General features: G+C 37.6%; 2 protein-coding genes and 2 long non-coding RNA genes across 4 annotated transcripts; 2 read left to right on the top strand and 2 right to left on the bottom strand.

The window, feature by feature from the left end:
• Positions 1-71: 71 nt before the first annotated feature.
• LOC141004109 (uncharacterized) lies at positions 72-22,940 on the bottom strand (the record flags this gene model as incomplete). Its single annotated transcript, XM_073475605.1, has 23 exons — positions 22,904-22,940; positions 21,651-21,917; positions 21,239-21,514; positions 20,770-21,069; positions 19,877-20,143; positions 18,607-18,853; positions 18,108-18,202; positions 17,929-17,944; positions 17,762-17,835; positions 17,608-17,658; positions 17,325-17,393; positions 12,118-12,387; positions 11,296-11,562; positions 10,871-11,146; positions 10,399-10,698; positions 9,614-9,880; positions 3,429-3,692; positions 2,666-2,941; positions 2,231-2,530; positions 1,695-1,961; positions 615-861; positions 313-389; positions 72-100 (listed from the first exon to the last, which is right to left on the bottom strand). Coding segments are annotated over exons 1-23 (4,539 nt in total), but the record flags the coding sequence as incomplete, so codon positions are not given.
• Positions 8,299-9,009, bottom strand: LOC141003417 (uncharacterized). The gene is made up of 4 exons (XR_012179718.1): positions 8,934-9,009; positions 8,766-8,816; positions 8,465-8,527; positions 8,299-8,354 (listed from the first exon to the last, which is right to left on the bottom strand). It is a non-coding gene; the product is annotated as an uncharacterized lncRNA (long non-coding RNA).
• Positions 22,941-24,366: 1,426 nt separating the features above from the next.
• Positions 24,367-26,963, top strand: LOC141004108 (SLAM family member 5-like; the record flags this gene model as incomplete). Its single annotated transcript, XM_073475604.1, has 4 exons — positions 24,367-24,445; positions 25,161-25,463; positions 26,274-26,540; positions 26,917-26,963. Coding segments are annotated over exons 1-4 (696 nt in total), but the record flags the coding sequence as incomplete, so codon positions are not given.
• A 12-nt stretch (positions 26,964-26,975) lies between these two features.
• Positions 26,976-27,341, top strand: LOC141003403 (uncharacterized). The gene is made up of 3 exons (XR_012179712.1): positions 26,976-27,018; positions 27,134-27,149; positions 27,292-27,341. It is a non-coding gene; the product is annotated as an uncharacterized lncRNA (long non-coding RNA).
• Positions 27,342-27,955: the final 614 nt, after the last annotated feature.

The raw sequence follows: 27,955 nt of genomic DNA, 5'->3' as shown, positions 1-27,955 counted from the left end.
GCAGAGTAATGATCATTCTCGTAGTCCACACGATCTGCGTTGGCGCTCTCAGACTGGACTGGTCTACAACACATATCAGATACAATACATTTAAATAGGAACATAAACATGTGTTGATGTTATGTTCAAAATGAGATGAGAGAGTGTTGCACCTACCTGAAAAAGCATGAATCTGTGAAAAAGACATTTGTTGTTAGATGATTGTTATACTGCTATTCTATCTCATGAGATCAGAGTATGTGTGTGTATTTGAATAATTAAAAAACATATAATAATAGAAGAAGAAGGTCTCACCCTTGGACGCTCTGTAGCGAAACAACACCAGTAGAGGAATAACAAGAACGAGTCCACAAACCAGCCCAACAACCAACAGTACAGGAAATGGAGAGCTATCAGGCCTGGACACTGCTGTAATAAATAGTAAATATTAACTATTAATGAACATGTTTCTAAAACTGAATTTACAAAGTGCTTTAATCAGAGTCAACGGAAACCAACAGGTGAAGGTGTCTGAAACTAAAACTACTTTGAATTTGGTTCAGTATTCAGCTAAACTTCTTTCTCAGACAGAAACAGTTCACATATAGAAAATGGAATAATTGTTTTAATCCTACTCACGCTGAACTGACATCCAGCTCTGTGCTGACTCTCGTCCTGAGTGTTGACACTTGTAGAATCCTTCATCTGACTTTGACACTGCAGAGATATTTAACTCCCATCTGGTGTCACTTTGAATCAGTTTCTCATTGTGATAGAAAAACACAGTGGAGTCAAATGTTTGGCTTCTTAATTTGCAGCTCAGACTAACAGACTCTCCCTCAGTCACAGGACGGGCAGGACTCAGCAGGATCATATTTTTATCTGTTAAACAGTCAAAGAATACGAGGTTTCAGTCAGAGATCAGCTGGTCGAGGAGCTTAAGAATGACTTTGCGTACAATGATGTAAATAGATCACCCACATATTTATTTTACATAATAAAATCTGACATTTGATCTTGTGTAGATACTATATGAATGAGTTTTATGACTTTTTCAACAAATATATAAATATAATATTCGCAGTTGTTTAAATGAAAACCAAATAAGTGTGAAGTTGGTGCAGAGCTGAGTTTTCTGGTGTGCAGATAGCCGTTCATTCAATATAGATTCTTTGGCATTGCCTGTGTTTGACCAGTACCCAACTGAATTATACTGCTGTGCAGAGGACTAATGATTTTGAACCCGACTGCACAGTAGTTTTTGGATAATAATCTTGTGGAACAATAAATCAATCATATAAATCTAAACCTTTTTGTTTGTTTTATTAAAAATATTACTTTGAAAAAAAGGTGACATTTTTTTAAAGGTTTTGGTGTAACTTGTTTTGTGTGTTCAGATGCTGCTGAATGTTGATGGTGTCTACAAATGATAAAAAATAAGATTGAATCATTATAATGAAGCTGAACCTATTTAAGTCAATCTACATTGAGTAGAAAACATTATTTCGATTAATCCTGGTCACCTATAGTTACTGAAGATAACATATAGTAAACTATATACTATACTATATATAGTATAATATAGTAGGCCAAACTCTTAAAATGCCAGTGTACTGTACTCCTCAGTGTGAACAACATCTGATATATGTTGAAGTACCTAATGGGATGTGCAAAATAATTTATCAAAAGAAAAAACAAATATAATGAAATCATACCCTGTATAGTGATGTTGACTGCGTTGCTGAACTCTCCTGATCCAGACTCACACCAGAACACTGCATCACTGCGCCAGTAAGTTTTTATGTTGCATGTAGATCCAGTCATTGTCCTCCAGGTGGTGCAGTCTGACAGGTATCTGTTCTTAGTTAACCTCTTCACTCTCCACTCAGTAGAGTTTCCCTCACAGCTCAGTGAGACAGAGTCAGAGGCGAAGTGTTGAGCTCTGTCAGGACTCACTGTGAGAGACGCTGATGAGTGAAAATCTGAAAAACAACATGTGATAAGAGGTCAAACAGAGCACAGAGATCTTCAGATTATAAACTCCACAATTCAAATATTCATTTGATTTATTTTTTTTCTTTTCTTAGGATTAGTACAAGTTTTGGTGAAATTATAATTTTTATCTTTATACACATTATTATGATTATTATTATTGATAATTATTTGTCAACTTCCAAGTTAGTTACTTTATTTTCATTACATACAGAAAATAGATACACAGAGCTGATGATATAACATGAGACAAACTGACCTGCAGACCAGACAAACTTAGGTTTACTGTAATCAGTGTACAACGCTGGATCTCCTCTTCCAGCTCTGCACATATATCGTGCTGTGTGTGTCTGTCCATGAACAATGTAGGAAGCCTGTTCAGTCCCACTGCTGCTGCCAGGTAGCAGCTCATAGCTGTAGAAGTAGTTTGATATATCAGGAACAGTCTTATACCAGTAGCACCTCCATCCTGCAGATTGATCTTTAACACTGCAGGTCAGAGTTACTGAGGCTCCAGCACTCAGCCATGATGGAGACACAGTGAGGACAGGCCGGGGTTCTGTTGGAAAATGAGTTTTCAGAATGAAAACATGTATTGATAGTGGATTAAATACATTCTGCATAATCAGTACACACTGAAGATTTACTTTAAAAATATATATGAACCAAAACAGCCTTTTATGATGTGACTTACTGTCTGATACTGTCAGTTTGAAGGGATCACTCCAATCTGTTGAAGACTTTTCACTTTTCTTTCTGCCCTTACACCTGTAGTCTCCTCTGTGGGATTCAGTAGCAAATCCTATTCTGTGTTCATTTTGATTTGAAGGTTTTTCTGAGCTGGTTGTTTTCCATTCATACTCCCACTCAGTGTCTCCTCCATCTTTGATCTCACATCTGAGAGTGATCGTCTCTCCTCTGTATATTTCAGACCAGTTTGGCTTCAGAGTCACAACAGCCTTGTTGTGAACTGCTCATGTTCAAGAATTCATAGGAAGGAAACAAAAATGACAAAGAGTTGGATCTACATCAAATCATAATATCTTCAGTTCAGTTCAGTTCATTATCTACCGCTTTTCCATGAGGGTCGCGGAGATGTTGCCGCTTTATCCCCCCTTTCAGGGGATTGCGGGTTGTGGGTTACTGGGGCCAAATCCAGTTCTCATAGGGTGGAGGCCAGGGTATATCCCTGGACGAGTCGCCAGCTCATCGCAGGGCCCTCTGACGGCAGAGGCTGCCACACAAGGTGTGGGTTTAGTATCTTGCTCAAGGATGCTTTGGCATGTAGCTCAGTTCTGCCCAGGGGAGCTGGGGTTCGAACCAGCGACCTTCTGGTCACTGGTCACCTGCTCTACCCACTGAGCTACAGCCGCCCCCCCATAATATCTTCAGCTTTCAGCTTTACAACATTCATTTTTTAATTATGTGTAAAAAAACAAAACAAATGTCAAACTCACCATTTTTGCTGATAGTGATTAGATCACTGTACTCTGTGTAGTTAACTGGCTCTCCTCTTCCTCCTCTGCACCAGTAGACTCCTTCCTCTGAGACTCTGATTCGTCCAGCTGAGAGTTGAGTGGTCAGATGTTCAGATGTTTTCTCTCCTCTGTACCAGAAGTATTTCCAACCAGATGATGGGTTCACAGAGCAGGTCAGGGTCACACTGCCCCCTACAGGAATGTCTCTGTCATCAGCCCTCAGTTCAGCCTTTGGTCTGTTTGCTGTTTGATTTAGAACAAAGACATAAAAAAGGAAATGTATAAAGTAGTGCAGCCCACACAGGAAAGAATTACTTGAATTGTTAGACTTAAATTTGCATTTATATTAACACTGATTTTTTTTGAATACTGAATACATATCAGTTTAAACATATCCCTCTCTCTTTCACAACAAGCAAAATATTATATTTTATAATTTGATTATAGCACTGACACTTTTGGACTTTTGCGAGTTGCCTGAATCTGAGATTTATTGATACTGTAGCAGAACCACAGTTTCCAAAAGATTGAAACCATCCGGCGCCCAGGGAAGGAAAAGAAGGAAAGAAGAGGAAGAAAAACGTGTTGGCTGTGTTTTCCCTGCTTGTATGTCAGTTAAAATGCTATTAGTTTTCCATCCCCTTTATAAGTAATAGGGTAGTTGTAAGCCTTTGGTTTATTGTGTCACAGTTTATGTTTGTTAAAGTTTACATCAGTGTTAAAGTGCAGTTAAAGTGTATTACTGCTAATACTCCATAACTTTCCCATATCATGCATAGGCTATACATATATATATATATATATATATATATATATATATATATATATATTATATAAGTATATATATATATATATATATATATATATATATACAGTCATGGAAAAAATTATTAGACCACCCTTGTTTTCTTCAATTTCTTGTTCATTTTAATACCTGGTACCACTAAAGGTATAATACAATGAACACGACAAAAAATGCAGCTGATCACATAATACTTTATGTCCTATTTGACATTCTTAAGCTTAATTGTATTCCCAGGGTATATAAGAGGCCATTTCATGTCATAAGCAGCACTGCACATGCAAAGGCTTAGAGTGGTTTCCTGCTTACATTCAAGCCATAGCACAACTAGAAGTTGTCAGCTCTCACATAATGCCTAAAACAAAAGAATTATGTGAAGCCACAAAGGCAGCCATCTTGGCACTGCTGGAAATTGGCATGAGTGAGAGACAGGTAGCAAAAAAACTAAAGCTCTCCAAGACAGCTGTTCATTACAACAAGAAAAAACAAGCCGAACACGGCACTACCAAATTGCTACCTGGCCACGGCAGGAAACGTCTCTCTACCCCACGAGATGACCGTGCACTCGTCCGTTCCTGTGTCAGGAATCGTCGTCAGACCTCCAGGGACCTTAAAAATGAGTGGGCACTGTCGAGAAATGTGACTTGTTCGGCAAGGACAGTTCGAAACCGACTTGTTGAAGCTGGTCTGAAGTCACACAGAGCACGGAAGAAGCCCTTCATCAACGAAAGGCACAGGAAGGCCCGGTTACTCTTTGCTAGGGATCACAAGGATTGGACTGTTGATGATTGGGCTAAGGTTCTCTTCAGTGATGAATCCAATTTTGAGTTGATGCCCACTCCAGCTAACTTACTGGTTAGGAGGAGGCCTGGAGAAGCCTACAAACCAGACTGTCTTGCCCCTACAGTAAAACATGGGGGTGGATCAGTGATGATCTGGGGTTGTTTCAGTATGAGTGGAACAGGGCAAATGCAATTGTGTGAAGGGCGAATGAACCAGGTCATGTACAGGGCTACTCTTGAAAACAGTCTTCTTCCATCAGCTGGAAAACTCTTTCCTGCCTCGAATGACTGGATTTTCCAACAAGACAATGCCCCTTGCCACACAGCAAGGTCAGTTAAAGCCTGGATGGAGAACCACAACATTCGCACCATGCCTTGGCCTGCTCAATCACCAGATCTGAATCCAGTTGAAAACCTATGGAAAATCATCAAACTCAAAATAGAGAACCACAAGCCCAAAAACAAAGCAAATTTGTTTGAATTTGTGCAACAGGAATGGGCTGCTGTGACAGCAGAACAATGTCAGAAGCTGGTGGAGAGCATGCCAAGACGCATGGCTTCAGTCATCAAAAACAATGGTTACGCAATCAAGTACTAACTCCTGTGTGTATCATGTGTTTAAAGCAAACAGAAAAGAAAACATGGAATGCTTAAAAGCAGTGTTTTTGGCAGTACAGTGCCATAGCTATTGATGTAAGAACTTAAGTGATTTTGGTTACTATCAAGAAAACCATGGAAAATGGCTAGATATCAGCTCTTAAATTAAACTCTTACGAGCTATTTTTGTTGTTATCATTATATTTGTCCAAACAAATGTACCTTTAGTTGAACCAGGCATTAAAATGAACAAGAAATTGAAGAAAACAAGGGTGGTCTAATAATTTTTTCCATGACTGTATATATATATATGTATATACATTTCACCGCACTTTACTGCTTTTTGCACTCTGGTTAGACTGATAGACTGTATTGCATTGCAATGACGATAAAGTTGACACACACCAAGCATCTGTTTTTTTATTAAAATGTAACATCCAGTGGTCACATATACTTCTCTTTTCAAATATTTCACCACCACCCCACAACATCAGGTGCTCCTCCCCTCTACCTCAGCACAGCAGAGTGGCAATATTCTTTAATATGTTTGTGCGATACCTTCTTTATATTGTATTTTTAATTCATTTTATGTCACTTGTTTTCGTGTTCACTGTTTTTATTCTTATGTTAATAGAATATTCTTTAATGTTTGTGCAATGCCTTATTTATATTGTATTTTTCATTTATCACTTGTTTCTTTCTTCAGTTTTTATTTGGTGTGATATTTTTGACTTAAAAGAAATAAAATCTTGAATACATACATGTAGTTTCTGTGTGAGTGTGTGAAAATTGATTGTGAAATTGACTGTGATGCAAAGGGGCACCAAATTGGTCAGGGCCGGCACTGACCTCAAGTGAGAGAGATGATTGGAACCGCATGCTGACAGTTAAGTGTAATTACTAACTATATTACTCCACAATGAAATAATAACAAATCTGTACAATTAGAACAAAATCATGCATACCAGAAATGCAAAATGTGTATTAAAAAGAAAAAAAAGAAACACAGAAAGAGGAACTGATCAGTGAGAGTGATACAATAGGTGATAAACAGGAAGAAAAAAAAAAAAATTGTAAATAGATAAAAGACAATTGCTCACCTTTAGCATGTCCATAGAAGAGTGAACTCAGCACTAAAATAAAGATGAAAAGTTGATTAGACAATAATCATAAGTATTTAAAATCCAGCTGAAGTTTCATCAACTTCTCAACAATTAAAAAGCATCACACATTTCTGTGATGATATTCTACCACAGAGGAAAGAAACAAATATCTCTCATATTCATTACAATATCTGTATCTGTATCTAAATACTGTACATGCATTGCAACAGAGCTCATATGTGTAAAACAAACATGTTAATGAGTCTGACACTGAAAGTCAAAAAGTGAAAAAAGTGACAGATGTACTCACAGAATAACCCCAGCGCACAGAGCAAAATGTGCCCCATCTTCACATCTGGGGCAAACAGTCTGCTTCTGATAGAAATATCTTCTTCAAATAGAGAAGTTAATGAAAACAGAATTTTTCTTCAACTTCATCATCTGATAAAGTGTTGTATCTTCCTTCCGTTTTTCCGCGTAACTCTTAAAATACGCTTACACTTCCTGCCAATTGCAAGACATATCAACTCATTTCCGTGCAAAAGTTTGTGTTGAGGATAAAATGTTACATTAAAATATGGTATAAGAATCGGTGAAATAGGAAAGAACGACACCTGGTATGGGGACACAGGGACCCCCTCCATTATGTACAGTAAGTTGTGACACAAATATGTAGACACTCTTCAACTTTAAGTTATATCATAGTTACATTCCCTTTTTAGCGTTCTCAGCACAAAGTATATAGATATAGATATAATTAATCTCTTGTTAGAAAGGTCAACACCTCCATCAATTAACTCATCAACTGATTCATCAATTCAGAGGAAAATTATTCACATCAAATGAATCAGTCATACATCTGAAGGTTGTAAATTCTGATGACATTGACCTCCACCTCTGTCCTAAAAGAAAACACAAATACAAACAACTTAATTTGATATTTATTGTACTCAGTGACATGGATGATAAATAAGGAGCACTAAACATATTCATTACAAGAGTGGATGTACACTCATGTAGTACGTGCATTTCCTTCTATCATTATCTTAAAAAAGTTATCACCAAAGCTCATCAGATAGCAGAGCGGAATCCTGTAAATGAGCAGCTTTTGAAGCAGAGTTTGAGTTTCATAAGATCAAAATGATAACATGTTCTGCTACAGATGCATAAAGTGGTCAACCAAACTGTTAAAAAATATACAACAAAACATAAATCCATCCGGATTAAACAAAACTATTAAATATATATAATATTAAATGTTATAAATGTTTAAACCTTCAATCAATCAAAAACTACAAAAGATGGTGAGTTTATAGTTGCATAACAGTGTCTACAGGAGTTTTGAAAAAAGAAATAAAGTGACAGTATGATACACCAAAGAAAAACACAGAACACAAACACTTGTACTAATTATTATATATGTCATCTGTTGAAAAATCAAACCATATGATATATTTCTCTTAAATGACCTGCTATTAGACTGACTTTACAAAATACTGTCTGATATTTGAACAGCACTGTTGCACACAGTGATTACATTAGAAGCTGCAAATTCACAGATGTCATTATTCATGTTGTTGTCAGCTAAATTGGTTTTGTTGATACAGATTTCTTTATTGACCTGAAAGAAAAAGCAAAGGAAAAAACAATTTTGAGTTTGAATTGTTTGAATACAACTATCACAGTAGTATTATATTTACATTTAGTACTGTCTGTTGTACTTGACTGTACCTGCAGCTGATCTCATCTGTACATTCATGTAAACAGCGCTGTCTTCTGGTTCATCATCTGCCACTGTAGAAAAAATCAGATGAATGCATGAAAAACAACTTCCTGTACTTTGTTTAGACACTGCTGGCCTACAAAGAGTTCTCAACTATTGCATGTAATTCTCACCACACAAAATAAAGTACTCACTGTTTTTAGCAGTTTTTTTTAAAAAGATCAATCAAAGAATATGAAACATCATTGGTCCAATTTGAAATGTAAATATATTTTGAAACTTAATGGATTGTCAAGGCATCAGTTGTACCATGTTCAGCTTCTTGACGGCCTCTGATTGTTTCATACAGACAAACATCACCTACAGAGAAATAAAAATCAAGACAAGGTAAATTTGTGATACTAATTAAACATCCTCAGATGTTTTGATTATTCAAAATAAATTATCTAAAAAATAAAGATTAGTTTAACTGCTTACCATGGAGAAGAGCAGAGTAATTATCATTCTCGTAGTCCACACGATCTGTGTTGGTGCTCTCAGACCGGACTGGTCTACAACACATATCAAATGCAATACATTTAAATAGGAACATAAAGATGTGTTGATGTTATGTTCAAAATGAGATGAGAGAGTGTTGCACCTACCTGACAAAGCATGAATCTGTGAAAAAGACATTTGTTGTTAGATGGTTGTTATACTGCTTTTCTATCTCATGAGATCAGAGTATGTGTGTGTATTTGAATAATTAAAAATCATCTAATAATAGAAGAAGAAGGTCTCACCATTGGACGCTCTGTAGCAAAACAAAACGAGCAGAGGCATAACGAGAACGATTCCACAAACCAGCCCAACAACCAACGGTACAGCAAATCTTTCAGGCCCTGTTGCAATAAATAGTAAAAATGAAGTGTTAATGAACTTGTATCACGGCATGTTTCTAAAACTGAATTTACAAAGCGCTGAATCCAACAGGTGAAGTTGTCTGAAACTAAAACTACTTTGAATTCTAACTGTGTTTATTAATTGAAAACATTTTATTACTTGAGAAATCATGAAGCAGAGTGTTGGACAAAACTCTTTATATGTCAGTGTCTTGTACTCCTCAACACACAATGGGATCATTGATATTAGAAAAAACAAATGTAGTGAAATCATACTCTGTATAGTGATGTTGACTGCGTTGCTGAACTCTCCAGATCCAGACTCACACCAGTACACTGCATCACTGGGCCTGTCGGTGTCTATGTTGCATGTTGATCCATTCATTGTCCCCCAGTAGGAGCAGTCTGATGCGGGGTGGCCCTCAATTAACCTCCTCACTCTCCACTCAGTAGAGTTTCCCTCACAGCTCAGTGAGACAGAGTCAGAGGTGAAGTGTTGAGCTCTGTCAGGACTCACTGTGAGAGACGCTGATGAGTGAAAATCTGAAAAACAACATGTGATAAGAGGTCAAACAGAGATCTTTAGATTATAAACTCCACAATTCAAATATTCATTTGCTGAGGATTAGTGCAAACATTGAAACAAGCTGCAGTTTTGGTGAAATTATGATTTTTATCTTGAAACTTAAAATATGGTTTACTTCTTTGGTTTTTCATTTCCTGAATTTGACAGTTTTGTCTGTCTCAACACCTACATGACCACTAACCAAATCTGGTTTGACCCTACATGTCCTGCCTGTTGTGTAAGTAAAAGCAATCAGTATCCAAAGTAAAAGTACTCTATAAAAGTCAAAAGAAGAGGACAAAAGAAAAAAGGAGATTCTGTCCCATCCAGTCTGTAAAATCACCCAGTAAGGTGGAAAAGAGAAAGTTTGACTTGATGCTACTGAGACAGTAAAGATCATATGAGCAGTATGAACATACACAGCCAGTTATTTGTCAACCGCCAAGTTACTGTATGTTAATTACAGAGTTGATGACATAACAGGAAAAAGACTGACCTCCAGACCAGACGAACTTAGATGTACTGTAACGAGTTTTATACACTGGATCTCCTCTTCCAGCTTTACACACATATCCTGCTGTGTGTGTCTGTCCATGAACAATGTAGGAATCTTGTTCAGTCCCACTGCTGCTGCCAGGTAGCAGCTTGACGCTGTAGACTTTTTTTGATAGTTTAGGAGCAGTCTTATACCAGTAGAACCTCCATCCTGCAGATTGATCTTCAACACTGCAGGTCAGAGTTACTGAGGCTCCAGCACTCAGCCATGATGTAGACACAGTGAGGACAGGCCGGGGTTCTGTTGGAAAATGATTTTTTGAAATACAAACATGCATGTTAACATGAACAAATCAAATACATCCTGAACAAAATACAAACTGGAACATTTCCATTTAAAATATATGTGAACCAAAACAGCCTTTTAATGAGCTGTATAATCTTCACTTTGAAAGAAATGTGATGTGACTTACTGTCTGATACTGTCAGTTTGATGAGATCACTCCAATCTGTTGAAGACTTTTCACTTTTCTTTCTGCCCTTACACCTGTAGTCTCCACTGTGGGATTCAGTAGCAAATCTAATACTGTGTTCATTTTGATTTGAAGGTTTTTCTGAGCTGGTTGTTTTCCATTCATACTCCCACTCAGTGTCTCCTCCATCTTTGATCTCACATCTGAGAGTGATCGTCTCTCCTCTGTATATTTCAGACCAGTTTGGCTGCAGAGTCACAACAGCCTTGTTGTGAACTGCTCATGTTCAAGAATTCACAGTGAGGAAACAAAAATGACAAAGAGTTGAATCTACAACAAAACATAATGACTTAAGCGTTATCAATCAGTAACTATGAATACAACATATATTTTTATTCTGTCTAAAAAACAAATGTCAAACTCACCCTTTTTGCTGATAGTGATTGGATCACTGTACTCTGTGTAGTAAACTGGCTCTCCTCTTCCTCCTCTGCACCAGTAGACTCCTTCCTCTGAGACACTTCTTCGTACAGCTGAAAGTTGAGTGGTCAGATGTTCAGATGTTTTCTCTCCTCTGTACCAGAAGTATTTCCAACCAGATGATGATGGGTTCACAGAGCAGGTCAGGGTCACACTGCCCCCTACAGGAATGTCTCTGTCATCAGCCCTCAGTTCAGCCTTTGGTCTGTTTGCTGTTTGATTTAGAACAAAGACATAACATTGGACACTGGATCAATGATCCTAACACAGCTCACATTTGATGAGAGCAAGGTTACGTCCCGAACAGGTTGTCAGTCTATCACAGGGTTAACTCTTAATACAACCATTGACACTATCACTTACACTGCAGAGCCAATTAGGCGATTCAATAAAGTGACCCAACCACTGATTAACTTAACCGGTGAGTTGACTCAACCAAATGTCAAGTTGGCACCAAGAAGCTTCTGAGTGTGTGGGAACAGTGTAAAACTGCACCGTTGGTCCGTCCTAAAAGTAACTTGATAGTCTTTGTTAATTTCTGTACATTTCCCTGTTAGTGGTTATATTTCAAAAGATGCAGTAATCTGATTACTGGCTGCTTTTCAGTTATTTTGTTCCAATGCTAAAAGAAACTTAACTTATTTTTTCCTCCTCATTTAAGAGACATCATTATTGTTGGAGAGAAATGTTTCCTGCTGTTTAATTTAGATTAATGAAAACATTAAAACATGACATTTTCAGTATGAATGACAGATAGTCCAACTTACATGATACAGTCAGTTTGATGGCGTCGCTCCACTCTGTTGAGGAATATGAGTCTCTTCTTCCTTTACACCTGTGTTCTCCACTGTGAGCCTCAGTAGCACTGATAATCCTGGATTCATTGTGAGTTGCAGGTGTGTTCAAGTTGTCTGGTGACCATTCATACGTCCACTCAGTGTCTCCTCCATCTTTGATCTCACATCTGAGGGTGATTGTCTCACTACTGAATATCTGAGGCCAGTTGGGTTGAAGGGTCAAAGTGGCCCTGTTGGAAACTGTTGACATAAAAATAAAATACACAGGATTCAAAATGATAGAGATTAAACATAATGAGTTTCTGCTATAATCCTTACATTAGTTATTTGGATGCAACATTTTCAAAAACGTTCACAAACAATTCAACAGCTTTAGAAACTCCTCAAAGACCATAACAGTAGCAGCTGCTGAAGGAATAAAAGAGCGTACAGAGGGTAACAACGATTTCATGAAATATCAAATACTAGTAGCCGTCCATAGCAAGCATTTAGTACAGAGACTGTTTTCCTGAAGAACATTTTGATAATCCTCCTTTGTAAGTCTTGTGTCTAATGATTAGTTGATCTGCAGGCTGGATTTGAAATGTACAAAAACTGTTTATACCACTTCAAATCTTGATAAAATAAGCATGTTGTGATTTGGCATTAATAACATTCATGTGTGGCTTCAGGACAATTTTTTCATCAATAAATCCAGAGACATTTCAACAATTTGTCCACTGATTTCCTTCTGAACAGGAGTTTCAAAAAAGATCTTGAACCAGATACAAAAAGGGAGCTAAAAGAGGACAGATGCTGATTTGACATAATCATCAATCGTTGTGTCTTTTACCAGATTCCAGATATTTATGAGTAAAACTGAGCAGCATTAAAGAAGCGTCCTCAGCTCCTCGTCAGCATCTGTTCCCAAACTGAAGAAGGTCAACAAATAGCTCGTCCTTTACATGACAAAGGATATAAATACATTTTCTGCAGAGAAGTAAGAGGTACTGGGCTAACATCTTTGATTCATGAGGGTTTTTCTTTTTCCTCTTACTAACAATCACTTTCCCTTCACACTGTGGACATTGTTTAAGAACATAAAGACTGCAGGTTGTTTATTCCATTAGAAATGTATATACTCACCACTATGAATGACGACTGCATCACTATCAGGTGTGAGGACATCTGGTTCACTTCTCCATCCTCTGCAGGTGTATTTGCCTCCTTGTGAGATAACTCTGTCTGATTCATGAACATTTTCAGTCTGAAGAAAAGTTCCAGTATCCGACGTCTCTCTGTACCAGTCATATTTGAAGCCAGCAGGACCCTCCACATAACATGTCAGTGTCACACTGCCCCCCAGTGGTATGATTGTCCTGTCTGCTGTCAGTGTGACTGTACGTCTACCTGCTGTTTAGTTTAGAAAAACAATAAAACAAAGAAATCAAGGATATTTAGTGAGTGGTTTGGTGAAGGCACAGAAAAAGATTCACTTGTAGTTCAGCACTTGTTAGTAGTTGTTTTGAGAAGTATGAATACTTCATGTAGAAATTACTGCAAGACAAAACAAATCTTTACTGAATGAAGACAGTAAATGCAGCTGAAAGCTCATCAGAAGCTATTGAGTGTTTGTTAGTTGAATATTTTGTGACCTGTTCTTTGGATTCTTGGTGCAGCATTGAAAACAATATTAATGTTTGTTCATCACAGTGAGACAGCTTCTTACCTTTCACTCTCAGCTCTCTGTCTGCAGATTCTGTCCCATCATCAAACTTACACTTGTACCAGCCCACATCTGACACTGACACTGGATAAATGGTAATTTCCCCTGTTCTGGATAACCGATGGTTTCTGTCCATTTTAATAAGTGATCCATCTTTGAAAAAGGTAGCTGTCATTGTACTTCCTGAAGTACGATTCTTACAGTACAGAGTCAATCGATCTCCTTCAAAAAAAGTGAATTCAGGAATTTCCAGGACTGCATCAGCACCTATGTAACAGAGGTAGAGAGATGTTTTATTAATACGTTCAATCAAATGAACATATGATTTATCTGACTACATATGATTAGCTGTGATATTATATTTCTGCTCAATATGTTCTTAAACTGTATCAATAATTCTACATTAGTACATTTACTAATTTCTTAGAAACAGCTTCATACCTGCCTGCCCTGTTTTCTTGCTCAACAGTTATAATAATGTTGCTCTTACAGGGTAGATAGAGGATGGGTTGTAATTTGTATTAATCTCCTGATGTGAACAGTTAAACTCTTCCCTTCTTTGCTTCTTTTTCTGATTTTCTTTCTCTGACTGTTTTTAATAATAATTAAAGATGCAGGAACTAGGGGTGCTAAGGGGGCTCCAGCACCCCTTAAAGAGAGGCTATATTATATGATGAATTTACAAGAAGGCCTAAATATTCAAGAATTTTTCAGAAACAGTGAATCACAAAGTTTATAAAGTTTCTCCTGACTCAACAACTCACAAAATTGAGCAATCTTATAAGGGAGACTGGGGGGTTTCCCCTCCCTCTTCGTCTTCTTGCTGTTGTTGAGTGTAGTTGATGTGGCCACTTTGACCTATAATATGTTGGTGTTAAAGTTTCATTCACACTAATACAAAAGACATGAATGTCACCCACCATTTACTACGAAGTCATTACACAGACTGATTCCTCAGTACTGCCAACTGTGACTCACTTCCTGCATCTCTGTGTGGCAGCCATTGCAACATATCAGTAAGTGTTTATGTATGACCGGTGAATAAGTTTCAGGATTAAACTCAAGATGCATGTTGTGCTGCCATGTGACTTTTTGTTTTCTCTTCTGCCATGATTTAATATCACGTGTACTTGTTCTGTTCGGTATCTTTTTTAGCTTGACTGAACCAAACTAGATTTCTCCCGAGGGGATCTTTGCTGTACCTTAACTTCTCTCCATGTCCAATAATTTGTAGCTTGTATCTTCCCAAACACTGGGCACTAATCTAGACATTAATTTATATTGAAACATGTCATTATGATACGTGGAAAAAAAGAAAAAGAAAAAGAGGAAGTGATCAGGAGTGATACAGTAGATGATACGGTATGAATCAATGACTAAATATATAAAAAGCAGAAGCAAAGACAGTTGGTCACCTTCAGCATGTCCGTAGAGGAGTGTATTCAGCACTAAAATAAAGATTAAAACTTGATTAGACAATAATCATAAACATTTAAAATCCAGCTGGAGTTTCATCAGTGACAACAACTTCTTATCAATCAACAGCATCACACATTTCTGTGATGATATTCTACTGCAGAGCAACAGAAAGAGGAAACAAGTAAGAGAAACTCTTGAAGATGGAATACAGTACAGTATATAAAGTAAAATGACCCATAAATGAAATCACAAAAACTATTCATTACATTATCTTAGACTATATACTGTACATAGATTGTGCAAAAGTCAAATCAGCAACAGAGATCATGTGTACAAAATGACCATGTTGATGAAAAACATGAGTCTGCCACTGAAAGTCACAGCATGAGAAAGTCAGAGATGTACTCACAGAACAACCCGAGCACACCGAGCAAAGTGTGCTCCATCCTCACATCCATCAAAGACACTGTCGCTTTGTGTGTGGGAAAATGTTCTTTGCAACAATAAAAACGCAGCAAATAGAGAAGTTACTACACTTGTGGCTTTGACCGCTGCATACTGTGACATGTTGCCACCTCCTCCACTGCAAAGATATATGAAATCATTTCTTGTACACTATAGTACCATTACATCTAATCATATCATATACTCACTAACATTTCATCGAGTTCATTTGTGCATGTTATATTGTTGTATGATTATACTGTGTAGGCCTGTACATCCTGTACGTGTGTGCTTCATACTCTCTGAACTAAATTTAAAATAAAATGAGATCAGAACTTTTCTTTGGTGATTCGATTTTCTTTCATCTGTTCAACAAACAATACCTGAAGTACAAACGTGTTGTTGCCTTCTTATCGCTCTAAGAGCCAAAACAATTGGGGTGATGTAATAGTTTAGAACACAAGAGGGCACTCTCGGAAATGGTAATGATACAATGATAATGATATATGTATAATACAAGAGCCATAACAATTGACAAATTAATTTAGTCACTTGACTTAGGTTTTGAAACTACCTCTGGTGCCAGTTTAGTAATTTAAAAAAAAAGGAAATGTAAATGACATATAAAACAATTCCACAGTATGAAGCATCATGTTGAGATGTGAAGATAATTGACATGCAGCACAACATATGCCTGATGGGACGGAAACATGATCGGGTTTGACTCTAATAAACACCGTGTACACTAAGAAGTGACATAAAATAAAAAAGAGACTAACCCTTAAGTAACTACAGTTATATTCCTGTTTCCCCCCTTAAATCTATGAGGAACACTGCTGACAAATTATTGCTGGAAGAAGTTTATTGATGCATAAAACCTACATAAAATACAGAATAGATTATCAAACCATTTTTATAATGTCAGAAGAAAACTTGTGTAACAGGATGTGATTTTCACATATAATATGTTAAATGTTGTAAATGTTTAAACCTTTTTAAATCAAAAACTACAAAAGATGCTGACTCTAAAGTTGCACGTCATGTTTGTGATTCTGTGCACAATCACCTCTTACAGAGTATCGAGGTGCATAACATCTGTTTTTTGGAACAACAAACAACAAAGGTGTCTACAGGAGTTTTAAAAAAATTAAAAGTGTCAGTATGATACACCAAAGAAAAAATACAGAGCATAAACATTTGTATGAATAATTATATATGACATCTGAAGAAGATTCAAACCATATGATATATTTTTCTTATATGACCTGCTATTAGATTAACTTTACAAAATACTGTCTGATATTTGGACAGCACAGTTGCACACAGTGATTATATAAAAGCTGCAAAAATACACGTCGTGTATACATACAATACAATATACAATACATGTCGTTTTTCATGTCGTCATCCACTCCATTGGTTTAGTTGATGCAGATTTCTTTATTGACCTGAAAGAAAACCAAAGAGAAAAAGAAAAGATTAGGGGTTATATAAGGATTAAGGGTGCTTTACTTCTTTATTTTTTTGTTCTGTTATTTCTTTAAAACAGGAAATAATATTTCAGTGACATATCTATATTTTGTTCAGTGTCTGTTGTACTTGACTGTACCTGCAGCTGATTCCATCTCTTCCATCTCTGCGTAAACAGCATCCTCTTCTGGTTCATTGTTCGCCACTGCTAGAAGAATCAGATGAATTCATCAGAACAATTTTCTGTACTTCATTTAGACACTGCTTGTCTACAAAAGTATCTACACTATAGGCACTTCTAAAGTACTCACTCTTCTTAGCAGTAAGATCAATCAAAGAATATGTGACATTCTTGGATTAATCAGACATGTAAATGTAATGTGAATTTGAAATGTAAAACTTAAAGGATTGTCAATTTGTACCATGTCCAGCTTCTCCAGGGCCACTGATTGGTTCATAGAGAAAAACATCGCCTACAGAGAAAAGAAAATCAAGACAAGCTCAGTTTATGATACTAATTGAACATCCTCAGGTTTTTAAATTATCTGAAATATAAAGATTAGTTTAACTGCTTACCATGGAGAAGAGCAGAGTAATTATCATTCTCGTAGACCACACGATCTGTGTTGGCGCTCTCAGACTGGACTGGTCTACAACACGTATCAGATACAATACATTTAAATAGGAACATAAACATGTGTTGATGTTAAGTTCAAAATGAGATGAGAAAGTGTTGCACCTACCTGATGAAGGATGAATCTGTGAAAAAGTCATTCTCAGTTACATTTTGTAATGTAATATTATTATATCATTATTATTATTACAAAGTTATATTGCTATTCCTCTGATATGCAATCAGAATACCTCTGTGTTTTTGGACAATTCAAACACAACATCTAATAATAGAAGAAGAAGGTCTCACCCTTGGAAGCTTTATAGCGAAACAGCAGGAGCAGAAGAAGAATAAGAACGAGTCCACAAATCAGCCCAACAATCATCCGTACTGGAAATGAAAAGCTTTCATGCCTGGACACTGTTGTGATAAATAACAAATAATACCTGTCAGTAAACTTGTACTGTTCTGAAACTTAATTTACAAAGGGTAAAAAAGATGCAGATGACCAGAGATATAAACAACACGTATGTACATACATGCAAAGCATCATGTTTTAATACCATCCATATTGTGATACACAAGTTAATACACAGACAGTAATAAAATATATACATGAAAATGTCAGAATACAATGTGGAAATCAGCTGTTCACAATAAATCCTGACTGTCACAACCACTGATGCAGACTCTTCAGCTCAAAATGAAGAATTGTTATTTACTGAATCCAACAGGCAAAGTCATCTGAAGCCAACGCTCCTTCAAATTCAGTTAAGTGTTTGACCATATTTTGCTTTCAGTTTCCTACTCACCCTGAACTGACATCCAGCTCTGTGCTGACTCTCGTCCTGAGTGTTGACACTTGTAGAATCCTTCATCTGACTTTGACACTGCAGAGATATTTAACTCCCATCTGGTGTCACTTTGAATCAGTTTCTCATTGTGATAGAAAAACACAGTGGAGTCAAATGTTTGGCTTCTTACTTTGCAGCTCAGACTAACAGACTCTCCCTCAGTCACAGGACGGGCAGGACTCAGCAGGATCATATCTCCATCTGTTAAACAGTCGCACAGTCGTTAAACATCACACTTAAAAACTTACTTTAAAATCAGGAAAAAGACTCTAAATAGATCTATCTATCTATATAGATCTAGATCTATCTAGATAAACCTGATGAAGGTCTAAGTACCAAAACGTTGTCATTAAACTTATTTGCAAGTGAAATTGGAGAGCGTGCGAGTCTTTTTCCTGATTTTGTCGGCCTTCTGTCATCTCCATCTCAGGTGCGTACCTTTCGATCATAAGGTGTGCAGAAGCTGTACTCTGTGACATTATAAAATCTGACAGTTGATCTTGTGTAGATACCATAGGAAACAAATAGTGGAAGGTTACTGCCACAAAATAGAGTGTTTTGTTTTAAGGGCTTGCTGCACACCAGAAAACTCAGCTCTGGTTTTTCATATGTTTTCATTCAAACAGCTGCAGATATAGGGGGTTGTCTTATTTGCAGTTTTTTTAATGATAACCGAGGAAGTTGGTGCAGAGCTGAGTTTTCTGGTGTGCAGCTAGCCGTTCATTCAATATAGATTCTTTGGCATTGCCTGTATTTAACCAGTACCCAACTGAATTATACTGCTGTGCAGAGGACTAATGATTTTCAACCCGACTGCACAGTAGTTTTTGGATAATAATACAATAATTCAATGATATATTAATCTTGAGCTTTTTGTTTGTTTTGTTAAAAAATTCTAAATCTGAAAGATAGGTGACATTTGTTTCTGGCAAAGGTTTTGGTGTAACTTGTTATGTGTGCTAAGATGCTGCTAAATGTTGATTTACTAATGATAAAAATTCACATTCAAATATCATAACAAAGGATGAACCTACTTAAGTCAAATTAAAGAAAAATGTTGGGTAATTTAGTTACCCGCCATTACTTAAGATACCATGTGGCAGTAATGGGCCAAACTATTAAGATGTCAGTGTACTGAACTCTTCCATGTAGATGTGATCAACATAAAATATGTGTTGAAACAAATAAATGGAGGTGTGATGTAGTGATTAAGTGAAATCATACCCTGTATAGTGATGTTGACCGCGTTGCTGAACTCTCCTGATCCAGACTCACACCAGTACACTGCAGAACTGCGCCAGAAAGTGCGTAGGCTGCATGTGGATCGAATCATTGTCCCCCAGTAGGGGCAGGTTGACAGGTGGCTGTCCATGGTTAATCTCCTCACTCTCCACTCAGCAGAGTTTCCCTCACAGGTAAGTGAGACAGAGTCAGAGGTGAAGTGTTGAGCTCTGTCAGGAGTCACTGTGAGAGACGCTGATGAGTGAAAATCTGAAAAACAACATGTAACAACAAGCAGACTTTAACAAAGACAATTTTAGTACAGTTACCTCATGAGTGCACTCCTATTTGATGTAGAAGTGAGAGATTATGGAAAGAAGAGAACTAAAGAGCAGCAATATTTGACAACAAACCACATCATGTCCTGAAAACTGGCCAGGCCCGCACAGTCTGCAAAACTCCAATGATGATTTTACCGCCTGGCAGTGCAGCCACACTGTCTGCGGCTAAAACGGCTTTTCTTTTTAAGTCCACATTCATTTCAGCACCACAGTGAAATGGACAGCTGCTCTGCTCTCAGGTGCTCATTGTCACATTTTAGCACTTTGACTGTCACAGTGCTATCCATGCTTCTGACAGCTTTCTAGATAACACATTCGACTTAAATCCAACACATGATATGTACAATACATATGCACCTAAGTGTGTGTGCTTATCTAAGTGTGTGCATGTGTCCTTTATACTCCACATATGCTATATAATTTACAAGCAGCCAGCAAGCGAAACAATTACTTATGTCAAAATAATAACAATTATTGGGAGGGAGCTATTTATGTTTGACACAGACATGTAAAAGATAAACAGAGGTGCTTTTTGAGAGAGAGAAACAGACTGACCTTCATACCAGACTAATTTAGATTTGCTATAATCAGTGTAAGACACTGGATCTCCTCTTCCAGCTCTGCACACATATCCTGCTAAGCGTGTCTGTCCATGAACAATGTAGGAATCCTGTTCAGTCCCACTGCTGCTGCCAGGTAGCAGCTCATAGCCGTAGAAGATGTCTGATTGATCAGGATCAGACGTATACCAGTAGAACCTCCATCCTGCAGATTGATCTTTAACACTGCAGGTCAGAGTTACTGAGGCTCCAGCACTCAGCCATGATGGAGACACAGTGAGGACAGGCCGGGGTTCTGTTGGAAAATGAGTTATCGATACGAAAGCATGTTGATCAAATACAACGTGCACAATCAGTACATACAAACCTGAATATTTACATTTAAAATACACTGTATATGAACCAAAACAGCCTTTTAATGAGCTGTATAATCTTCACTTTGAAAGAAATGTGATGTGACTTACTGTCTGATACTGTCAGTTTGATGGGATCACTCCAATCTGTTGAAGACTTTTCACTTTTTTTTCTGCCCTTACACCTGTAGTCTCCTCTGTGGGATGCAGAATCAAATTTAATTCTGTGTTCATTTTGATTTGAAGGTTTTTCTGAGCTGGTTGTTTTCCATTCATACTCCCACTCAGTGTCTCCTCCATCTTTGATCTCACATCTGAGAGTGATCGTCTCTCCTCTGTATATTTCAGGCCAGTTTGGCTGCAGAGTCACAACAGCCTTGTTGTGAACTGTTCATGTTCAAGAATTCACAGTAAGGAAACAAAAATGACAAAGAGTTAAATCTTCATCAAACATACAATGTTTTTCAATCAATAAATAAAACATATATTTTTATCCTGTTTCCAAAACAAATGTCAAACTCACCATTTTTGCTGATAGTGATTGGATCACTGTACTCTGTGTAGTTAACTGGCTCTCCTCTTCCTCCTCTGCACCAGTAGACTCCTTCCTCTGAGACATTGATTCGTCCAGCTGAGAGTTGAGTGGTCAGATGTTCAGATGTTTTCTCTCCTCTGTACCAGAAGTATTTCCAACCAGATGATGATGGGTTCACAGAGCAGGTCAGGGTCACACTGCCCCCTACAGGAATGTCTCTGTCATCAGCCCTCAATTCAGCCTTTGGTCTGTTTGCTGTTTGATTTAGAACAAAGACACTAAACGTTAAATTAATGTCTCTGTGATTCAGTCCAATGTAAATATAGCAGCCCACAAAGTCAAGTAAATTTCAAATCTTTAGACTTCTTAAACTTGCCTTAAGTGATAATATTAATATTAACACTAAATTAAATTCATACATACTGAATACAAGTGGCCTCTGTTGTATGTCATAGCCATATAGTGTCTGTATCTGAGCTGTAACCATCCAGGAGAATAATTCATCAAATTTGCATCAAGCAAGCTGTTTTTTGTAACATGAAATATTTTCCTCATTTCGACACATTAATCAAAACTATTATCAAACTTCAGAGAGCTCTATAAGAACATGCAAATGGATCAGGAAGCGACAATAATTTGTTAAATATGACGCTGCCATCATCAAGTTTTATGTCGTGTTTATGCAGCATGTTTCAGACTAGTGATCGACAGACAGGGTTTTTTAATGCCCTTATTTTGAGAGCAGGGCGGCCGATGGCTGATATATAATGCCAATATCATGTTTTGTTGTGTTTTTTTCATCAAATGCAATAATTCAGTAATAACAAATAATGATTTTGTATATCATTGAAATTGACAACAGAGAAAAGACAGTTGGTCACCTTCAGCATGTCCGTAGAGGAGTGTATTCAGCACTAAACAAAGATTAAAACTTCATTAGACAATAATCACCGGCATTTAAAATCCAGCTATAAACAGCATCACACATTTCTGTGATGATATTCTGCTACAGAGCTACAGAGAGAGGACACAAATAAACACACAATAAATTGAATTCCAAAGATATATACATAACCATACCTTTGGACCATATGCCGTACATTCACTGTGCAAATATGTGTGCAAAAGCCAGTGTAAAAATAACCAGTCAAGTAGTATATTAAACATAATTCTCCACAAAAAATAATGCCTATAATGATAACAAACATGAGTCTGCCTCTGAAAGTCAGCAATGTACTCACAGAATAACCCCAGCACAGAGAGCCATGTGTGCCCCATGTTCACCTCCAACTGTTGATCTGCTTCTGAGAAAAAGTTCTACTTTGCATTAGTATTTATACAGGAAGCAGAGATATTCCTCTCCTTTTACACCTAACTCAAACACCTTCACTTGTGGCTTTGGCCGCAGCATACTTTGACGTGTTTACACTTCCTGCCCACTGCAACGACTTATAAGCTTGTCTCTAATGCAAAAGGTGTGTGCCTGGTCCCTTAAGATAAAAAAGTACAAAAAGTAATTATTATTATTGAATCACATCACATTATATACAAACTAACAACACACTGTGTTCACATATGCATGTTATGCCCTCTGCTCTTGCACCTCCCCGGTGCCTGTATTGCGATGAGGTGCGTGCTGTCTGTATACAGCACTTGAATTAGTGTTGATCTTTTGACTCCATTTTGAGTTTTGGCCTGTTTCAACTCCCACTTGCTTCCAGCGACAGAAACCATTCAAATATCAAAAGTGTGCTTGTATTTCAATGCTTTATACCTTCTGTACTAAAATATTAGCTTTTTTGTAACAAAATTTTGCCGCAGAGAATGAGTGGGAGGCACACCACCACAAGGTTGGTGGTTTAAATTCTGCCACCGGCTACAACTACAAGTTTTAACATGACTATTGCTACTACCACTACCACCACTACTACTACAGCCTTTATATTACTACTACTACTACTGCTACTTATGCTACTGCTAAACTACTATAACTACTGCTGCTCCATGGTGCCGTGGATAAAGCACAAGGCTGATGATTCTGATGATCTCCTCACTTTTCCAAACTTCACATGGTTGGACTACTGATGACACCAGTAGCAGTGTCTGAATGTTTTTTTTTTATAAATATGTCGAACAATTACAACCCCTCTCATTTATAAATGTTAAGGCCTTCAGTTGTGCCAGGGTTGTTCCTCATCAGGTAGTTAAAGGGCACAGGTTAACTGCCGGAGAAACTGTGTCAGACTTTCTCAGCCAGTTTGACAGAAAATACATGTTAAAATTTCCCAAAGTGCCCAATATGCAGAGGTTGTGTTCTTGCCTGAGTGGCCCATAGTTTGAATGGCCACCATGTGAATATGGTCTAAGGAACTCATTCTGAGTGGAAACATCACAAACCGGCATGGTTCGTGCACGGCCCAGGAGAGAGTGATTAATACCGTCCAGAACTTGTGAGGTGTGAATATCACACAGGCCACTCCTGCAAAGAGACAGAAATGACAGTAACACAGAATTACATGCAAGAGTGTAGGAATGTCTGATGATAGGATGTGGTAAAGTTCTTCATGCTCCAAGGTCAGCTAATGCAGACTTTCAATTTGTTTTTCAGACTGCCCCCTTCTGCTGTGTCTTCTCGTTTCCCTTCTCTCTAATTCACCGCAACAGAGTTTGACCAGAAGAGGAAGAGGCGTTGTTCCTTTCAAAGATGGCTGGTGGTTGCCTCCGATACTCGACCTGCTACTTTACAAGCAGTGCTCTGCTGCTGCTTGGGCTCTCCATCAATGGTAAGCATACCTCGACTCAGTGAGGCTGCGTGGTTTTAATGTGGTGAGAGCGATTTGTTAGGCTGACTCTTGCATGAGCTTGAAATTGCACAGCTGAAGTATGTGGGCCAAGCTTACAATACTTCCTGGATGTCTGCATATTATCTGGGTATTGTGTGTTTAGAATAACATAATAGTTAAGTTTACTTTTGAATGTATTTTCAAATATTGTTGCATTTCCTTACCTTGTGTAAAGCATTGCCTCTGTGCTTTTCTTGTTTTTATGTAGTTTTTGTGAACAAAACTGCAGAGAAATGCAGCCGGAAATCCAAATTTGATTTTAGCTGTCATCTTGAAAGCAAAATGTTGGCCAATTATAGTTGAAATACAATTAAAGAGTAACTTAATACCCAGTTAAAAGGCATTATCTTCCTGCACTGTCTGGCTGAAAGTTTGAAATTCAGTTTCACAAGTGACCACATCCGGCAGCAATGTCTTTATGTGCAGAGGCTCCTGACCACAGGGCTGCTGGGGGAACAGGTCACAAGGAAACCCCCATGATTCAGAGCAAATGACGAATAAATGTTCTATCCCCCAAAACAATATGTAATCTATCTTTCTGTCTATTTTGTTTCTCTCTCTGTAAACAGTGATAACCGTCAGCTGTGATAATCAAGATCTATTTGGAAGTCTCAAAAAGATGACACTCACTCTGTTGTTTGCTTCTGCGTTTCAGATGTGGAGGCTTCCAGCTGTCAACGTGTCATCCATAAAAAAGTTGGAGACACTGTGGAGCTTCCGTCATGCTTACCAACTGATGGGGTCACTATGGCAGTGTGGAGATATGGATGGATAAAAATTGCAGAGAGAGATGGGAATGTTTCTGAAAAACAGTTTAAGGGCAGATTAGAGCTAAACTCCAAAAACTTTAGTTTAACAGTGAGAGGACTGACTCTCCAAGACTCTGGTAACTTCAGTTTTGTCTCAGATGTGAATGACAGACAAAGGGAAACAGTCACCATCTCTCTACAAGTTCATGGTAGGATTCCCCCTTTTTTTTGTCAAACATTGTGAGTTAAAAAATCAAAACAAACAAACAAACAAAAAACCCCACTATGACTATATGAGCATAACACACCTTAATCTTTGTCAGTGGTCAGTTGTCATTGTTGGTTAGGTAATGTAGGGTTTTACTAGAGTGAAGAATATGTAGAATTAATCACCAGAATAAATGATGGCAGTGTACATTTCTGCAAATCACGAATATGTTGAAACTTTTAGTTTCTTTATGTTGTAGCTTTATGTTTCTTTATGGTTCAATTTTATTTTTGGTGTGCTTTTGGTCTGGTTAGGTTTAGGCACAGGAATCATGATTTGACTTAAAATACCTGGTTTAGTTGCCACAAACACGACCGGCAATTATCTCAAAGTCTCCTCAAAAACATCCAGTCATGTTGCCTCTAACACAGCTGGAAATTGCTTCATTGTCCAGCGGTGTGACACTTACAAATATTGAAATGCCGTCTCGATCTTTTGCCTCTGGATTGGCAGCGTTCTTGCTGACCTGTAACACCACCATCATCCCATCACCATCCTGTGATGGAAGGCTAATAATAGTAACAGTAATAGTAATAATAACACCTATTGTGAAAATATTGATATAGTACGAAATTTGAATGTATTCATGGTTTGCAGAAAAACATAAAATGCCAATATTTCACTCTTGTAACTGGACTGATTTATTCCCAAAACAAGAATCAATTAATAGTTAAACCCAACATTTTCAGAAGGTTGTGTTACTCCACGATGATTATTGTTTTTATTCTCTCTCTGTCCACTGCCTCATTAGAGCCCATTACTAAACAGCCCAGCCTGACTTCCAATTCCATCTGGCACCCATTGAATGAATCCTGCACAGTTTTTCTGGAGTGCAGTGTGACCTCTTACAGCGGTGTCAACTACAATTGGACCGTGAGGAACAAAACCAGAAGTGGGTCCAGGCTGCAGTACATCATCAGGGCGCAGGACGGAGACATAGAATTCACCTGCACGATATACAATTTATTCACTGAGATGTCGGCGTCCCAAACTGTGAAGTGCAGTAACGCTACAAAAGGTATGTTCATCGAAGAGAAAGTACTGCCTTACTTTTATGCATACTACTAATCTATCACAATGATTTTGACCAAATACCTCAACGTCGACTGATACTGTGACAATATTGCAGGGATGACTGTTGGTATTTTCACAAAATATTTACACGATGAGATTTTTGATAAATAATCATCAGTAATGTGGATATAATGACTAAGTGGAATTAGAACATGTATAACAGTCTAGTAAGTTTTGAAATTGATGATCAATTTACTTTAATGGAGTCTTTAAAACCAGGAAAAGACCACATGTATGCCATATCATGATAAGGTGATATCCAAATTCTAAGACTGTATAGCATTACAGTTAACTGATATAATTATTATTCATTATTGCAGAGTTCATGTCATGTATTGTACCACTGATCATTGGAGTGGTTATTGGAATTTTGCTGAGTATTGTACTGCTACTCTCACTGCTTTGCTACACAAAGTCAAAGGGTAAGTCCTCCTCTTGCCAATGTTGATGGGTAACACTCACAATCACTAAATGATACTGACGTCGTGAAACAGAGCAGTGGTTTCATTTGCGTGTGACGTCTTTTCTTTTTCACAGGCCGCTGTTGTAGCAGGTTGGGACACTTTCATCTACTACTTAAAAGCAAAAATATCCTGTTAATCCTGTAACTGTTCTTTACTGATTTGTCTTACATACACTATTTTTAACCGTTGTTTTCTTTTTTGCAAATATACATGCTTAACTTCATGCTTCAGGCACATCCAGTCTCAAACCCAGGTCAACCCAGCTGAAACTCAAGAGCAAGTGTACTCCTCTCTCCTCCACGGTCAGTCCTCTATCCAATCCTGTTTGCTTTTTCTTTTTCTTTTACAGCTATTTTAGACCACTTAAATATAGGATATGCATGATTTCTGCATGAAAATGTCTTATTGTTTATATATTTTGTTGATTTGTGTATTTATGTTATTCCAAATGTTTCCAAACCCACAAATTTACTCCAGGTAGCAGTGTGTTTCATTTGCATGCCTGTTGATATAACTTTAGGGAAGAATGAAAGAGCGAGCAAGGAAGTCAGCGAACAAGACTTAGCATAATGTGAATACAATTTTAATACATTACTTCGTCAATAGAGACTTTTTCCTGAGTCAAGGCAGGTTTTTATCAGTATTTGGTGTTTTTCTACCACCAGGTTTTTACTCGTGCAAGTTAGACCATGTGATCATTCTTGTTCATTTGCGTTATCATTTGCTTTGCGATAAAAACTCAAAGTTTTATTGTACACTAGCTGTAAGCTAACAAGCAATAGCACGCACCAGGGGAGTATGTGCCTGTCTATTTAACCCTCGTATTGTCTTCCCATTTACTATGCACCTTTTGTCCTCTCGGGTCAAATTGACCCGGTCTGTTTTGACTGCTTAT

The sequence above is a fragment of the Pagrus major genome, chromosome 10 (genome assembly GCF_040436345.1).
Source record: "Pagrus major chromosome 10, Pma_NU_1.0".
NCBI classification, from domain to species: domain Eukaryota; kingdom Metazoa; phylum Chordata; class Actinopteri; order Spariformes; family Sparidae; genus Pagrus; species Pagrus major.
This window is presented reverse-complemented; position numbering and strand designations above follow the sequence as displayed.